Source organism: Engraulis encrasicolus, chromosome 14 (assembly GCF_034702125.1).
Source record: "Engraulis encrasicolus isolate BLACKSEA-1 chromosome 14, IST_EnEncr_1.0, whole genome shotgun sequence".
NCBI lineage: Eukaryota > Metazoa > Chordata > Actinopteri > Clupeiformes > Engraulidae > Engraulis > Engraulis encrasicolus.
This window is the reverse complement of record NC_085870.1, coordinates 20,060,559-20,065,558: the sequence shown is the minus strand read 5'-3', so window position 1 is coordinate 20,065,558 and position 5,000 is coordinate 20,060,559. Positions and strand designations below refer to the sequence as shown.

Sequence of the window (5,000 nt, the reverse complement as noted above, 5' to 3'; positions counted from 1 at the left end):
GTTTACACCTGGGAGTGTGTGTGTGTGTGTACACCAATGAGAAAGAAAGTGTGATTGAGTGCACACAATCTGACCAACTTCCCTTTCTAAATGACAAACAAACTGCTATGCAATGTAAGCAGCTTTTAACACTGCCAGTGTGTTGTGTGTTTGTGTGTGTGCTGCACTTTCATCAGAGGGTTCATTTAAGTCCACCATAATTAATGTGTATGCATGTTGTGTGTGTGTGTGTGTGTGTGTGTGTGTGTGTGTGTGTGTGTGTGTGTGTGTGTGTGTGTGTGTGTGTGTGTGTGTGTGTGTGTGTGTGTGTGTGTGTGTGTGTGTGTGTGTGTGTGTGTGTGTGTGTGTGTGTGTGTGTGAATATGACATACTTACACTTGGCGTTAGCTTCTGTTTAATATTTCTCATCTGTAAGTCAGATGTCTTTCAGTAATCTGTAGGTTTTCTCATTTCTGACTTCATCACTTGGGTCAGTAGTCAGCACCCCCCCACCCCCCACCCCCGTAAGAAAGGAAATTATATGAATATGTTCTGGCTGTGAATCTCAAATCCAGTCTGACCAAAACAGAAACGGAGAGAGATTTAAACCGAATGCCATGCATTTTAAATCAACCAATCATTTCTTTTTTTTCCCCTCCTCCTCTCAACAACTCTTCAGCTCAGCTGCAATCTCCCCCACCCCCACCCCAACAGCAATGGCTCTCGTGTAGGCTACACACTCTCCTGCCCCTCATTTTGCCCGCATTGTTTCCCTTTTCAAAAAACGCAAATTGCATTTCCATGTTAAAACCCCCTCTCTTTTGCGTTCTCTCTCTCCCTCCCCCTCATATCCTCCTCTTCGTCCTCTTCGTCCTCTTCCTCCTCACTCTTCCACCCCCTCTTCTTCTTTCTACTTCCTCCTCCTCACTCTTCCACCCCCTCTTCCTCTTTCTTCTCCCTCCGCTCCTCCTCCTCTCCCCCTCCCTCCCTCCTCCTCTTCTTATCTTCCTCTTTCACCACCTCCTCTTCTCTTCCCTCCCTCCCTTCCTCCTCCTCCACCCCCTCTTCTTCTCTCTACTTCCTCTCCTCCTCTCCTCTCCTCTCCTCCCCTCTCCTCTCCCCTGTTCTCCTCTCCCCCCCTCTCTACCCCTCTTCTCTACCTCCTCTCCTCCTCTGCCTCTTCTCATCCTCTTCTATTTCTCACTCCACTCTCCACTCTCCTCTCTACTTTCTCCACTCTTCCTCTCAGTCTTCCACTCCCTCTTCGTCCCTCTTCTTCCACCCCTCCTCTCCCTCTCTCCTCCTCCTCCTCTCTACATCCCCTCCTCCACTCTTCCTCTTCCTCTTCTACCTCTCCCTCTCTCCTCCTCCTCCTCCACTCTTCCTCTTCCTCTTCCACCCCCACCTCTTCTCTCCTCTCCTCTCTTCTCTTCCTCCTCCTCTCTACCTCCGCTCCTCCTCACCCTCTTCTTTTCCTCTCTCCTCCTCCTCTTCCTCTTCCACCCCCACCTCTCTCCTCTCCTCTCTCTTCTCTTCTCCATGCTTCCTCTTAAGCTCAGCCGCCCCAAAACAAGAGCGTTGATTAAGCCGTGAATATGTTATTCATCAGCCCACTCCCATGCCTTCTTTTATTAAACGCCATTCTCATCCTTCATTTCGTGTAATTAAATATTCCGTCAGAATCTGTGTTTTTTTTCTCTCTTTTCTCTTTTTTTTCTTCACTCCTACTTTGATTGATGTGTCTGTGGACTGGCAGTCTTTGAAAAGGAAAGAAAGAAAAGAGGAAGTAAAAGAAGGTTTGAAAAAAAAAAAACGAGAGAGGAAAAAATAACGTCAAAGTCCCCCCACGCACTCACACATTTATTTAGGAGAGAGACATACATGTAATGATCTCCAAGTGAAATTTTCTGTGGTTTGTTTTGTTTATTTATTTATTTCATTTAGTTTCTCCTTTCGTTTCTTAAATGACTTTAATTACTTCGCAAAGTGATGCTGCATTGAAAGCCTCTGTATACGCCAGTGAAACCGTGAAAGAAAAGAGGGGATTTGAGGTTATTGAAAGGAAAGGCTGAATGCTGTGTGTTGTGGAGTGTGTTGTTGACGGGCGGTGATGGTGGCGGTGACGACGGCAGCTAAGTGTGCACCTGTTACAGGCGAGCGCAGCCTCCATTAGCAAGAGCTTCAACACACACACACACACACACACACACACACACACACACACACACACACACACACACACACACACACACACACACACACACACACACACACACACACACACACACACACACACACACACACACACACACACACACACCCACACAGGGTGACAGCTGAAACTCCTCTGCCTTCCCTTCCTTTCCCTTCCACAAGGATGAATAAGTGTTTAAAATGTAGCCCACACACACACACACACACACACACACACACACACACACACACACACACACACACACACACACACACACACACACACACACACACACACACACACCACCACCACCACCACCCCTCCATCACAGCACATGTGCACACGTACGCACACACACGCACGTACGCACACACACGCACGTACGCAAACACACGCACGTACACAAACACACACGCACACACATGCAAACAGAAATGCACGCTAACAGAAACACAATACACAGACATGCACGCACGCACACACACACACACACACACACACACACACACACACACACACACACACACACACACACACACACACACACACACACACACACACACACACACACACACACACACACACACACAATCCCCCCTCCCCACACGCACACACACACAGTACACTTACCCTCTCCACTTCCCCCTCCATATGACAGACGGGAGCTTTTAAAACAAACTTGAGCGTGCGGCGCCGTTGGGTGGGCTGGTGGGAAGGAAGGAGAGCAGAGCAGCGAGAATGGCTGTCGTCCACCACAGGTGCCACATGCTAACATCAGCGTTAGCACAGCAGGCGAGCCTCTTCCCTGCTAGCGCAATGTAGCGTAGCACAGCTTGTTCTTTGTACTCTGTCGCTCTTTATCTATTCTCTACAACCCCCCCCCCCAGCCATACAGTTTGTGGTTCTGTTTTTATTTTTAGATGTTCGTTGTTAGCCGCAGACATAAAGACACACACACACAGAGACACAAACACACACACACATACACATACACGCGATCACGCATACACGTGCACACACACTAACACAAACACAGGCACATACACACACACACACACACACACACACACACACACACACACACACACACACACACACACACACACACACACACACACACACACACACACACACACACACACACACACACACACACACACAGGGCCCCTGACAGCTTTCAGTCATCTGAAAGGGCTCCCTACCCAATACATACAATATAATTCTGGGCCCCCTATCTCCCTGGGGCCGGGGCAATATACCCTTTTCACACACACACACACACACACACACACACACACACACACACACACACACACACACACACACACACACACACACACACACACACACACACACACACACACACACACACACACACACACAGACCGCAGTACATTACTGCAGGCCTTATATCCATTCATCCATCCATCTATCCATCCATCCATCCATCCATCCATCCCTACATCCATCCATCCATCCATCCATCCATCCATCCCTACATCCATCCATCCATCCCTACATCCATCCATCCATCCATCCATATGTTCATCTGTTCATCAGTCTAGCTCCCTCATTGATTAGCTGTGTGGCTTCTACTCGATACGTATATGTTAGCTGTTACCAAACAGCCAGGAGCGATGGCTGCAGCCAATGGAGCTGACGGCTGATGAAATGCCTGGCAAGCATGTCGCACACTGGCCTGTGAAATAGATATCATCGTTGCCACGTACACAGAATAAGGTCACAAGAACAATCGATTTTCATCTGATAAAGTACAGTTGCTAGTCTCGCAAGCCACGAAGGAACGAAGCGTGGTGGCACACACACATTTGTTTGTGACAGTCTGGAAAAGCCAAGGGGATATTTTCATTGTTCTTCTTTTTGTTGTTTGTCATACTTGCTGATTTGCTGATTGCACCTTAACATGCTCACCTGACCTCTTTTTGTTTGTGTGCCCTCTCTCTCTCCCTGTCTGTCTGTCTCTCTCCCTGTCTGTCTCTCTCTCTCTCTCTCTGTATCTCTCTCTTCTGCTCTCCCTCTCTCCTGCTCTCTCTCTCTCCCTCTCTATCTCTCTGCTCCCCCTCCCTCTCTCTCTCTCTCTCTCTCTCTCTCTCTCTCTCTCTCTCTCTCTCTCTCTCTCCCTCTCTCTCTCTTCCCCAACTTCCTCGTTCCAGAACTACAATGACCCGGTGGAACCCAAGAGCTCCCAGTCGAGCCAGCCCTCCCACATGATGCCACCCAACCCGCCACTGTACAGCGTGCCGCCCCAGCCCTCCTCCCCGTACCTGGGGCCCAGCCCCTTCCCGCTGCCCGACCCCCTGCAGAGCTACGGGGCCCAGCGCCACGGGCTCCCCCGGCCCCTGGGCCAGCCCTCCATGCTCCCCCTCAGTGCCTCTCCCCCTTCCTCCTTCCAGATCAGCCCCCCTCTCCACCAACAGCTCTCGCTGCACCAGGGCTCCCTCCTCAACCAGCCAATCCGCATGCAGCAGGTCCAGTCACAGTCGGGTCTCATCTCACACCAGATGGGGCTGCAGCCCGCCCTCCACTCCCCGCCTCCGGGCCAGCAGGTAAGCCATGGGCACGGGCACAGGTGGTGAGGTGATGTTCGGGATGTCTCTCTCTCTGTCTCTCTCTCTCTCTCTCTCTCTCTCTCTCTCTCTCTCTCTCTCTCTCTCGTGTCTGTCTGTCTGTGTGTCTCTGTCTCTTTTTTTGCTCGCTCTCTCTCTCTCTCTCTCTCTCTCTCTCTCTCTCTCTCTCTCTCTCTCTCTCTCTCTCTCTCTCTCTCTCAGGTCTGTCTGTCTGTCTGTGTCTCTGTCTGTGTCTCTGT

General features: G+C 50.3%; 1 protein-coding gene across 3 annotated transcripts in view; it reads left to right on the top strand.

Moving 5' to 3' along the window:
* Positions 1-5,000, top strand: part of tox2 (TOX high mobility group box family member 2) — a 188,320-nt gene that overhangs the window by 180,039 nt on the left and 3,281 nt on the right. For all 3 annotated transcript variants that reach the window (XM_063215149.1, XM_063215150.1, XM_063215148.1), the window contains one exon: positions 4,348-4,740. In XM_063215149.1, coding sequence (XP_063071219.1) covers positions 4,348-4,740 — 393 coding nt within the window. The remainder of the gene's footprint in view (positions 1-4,347; positions 4,741-5,000) is intronic.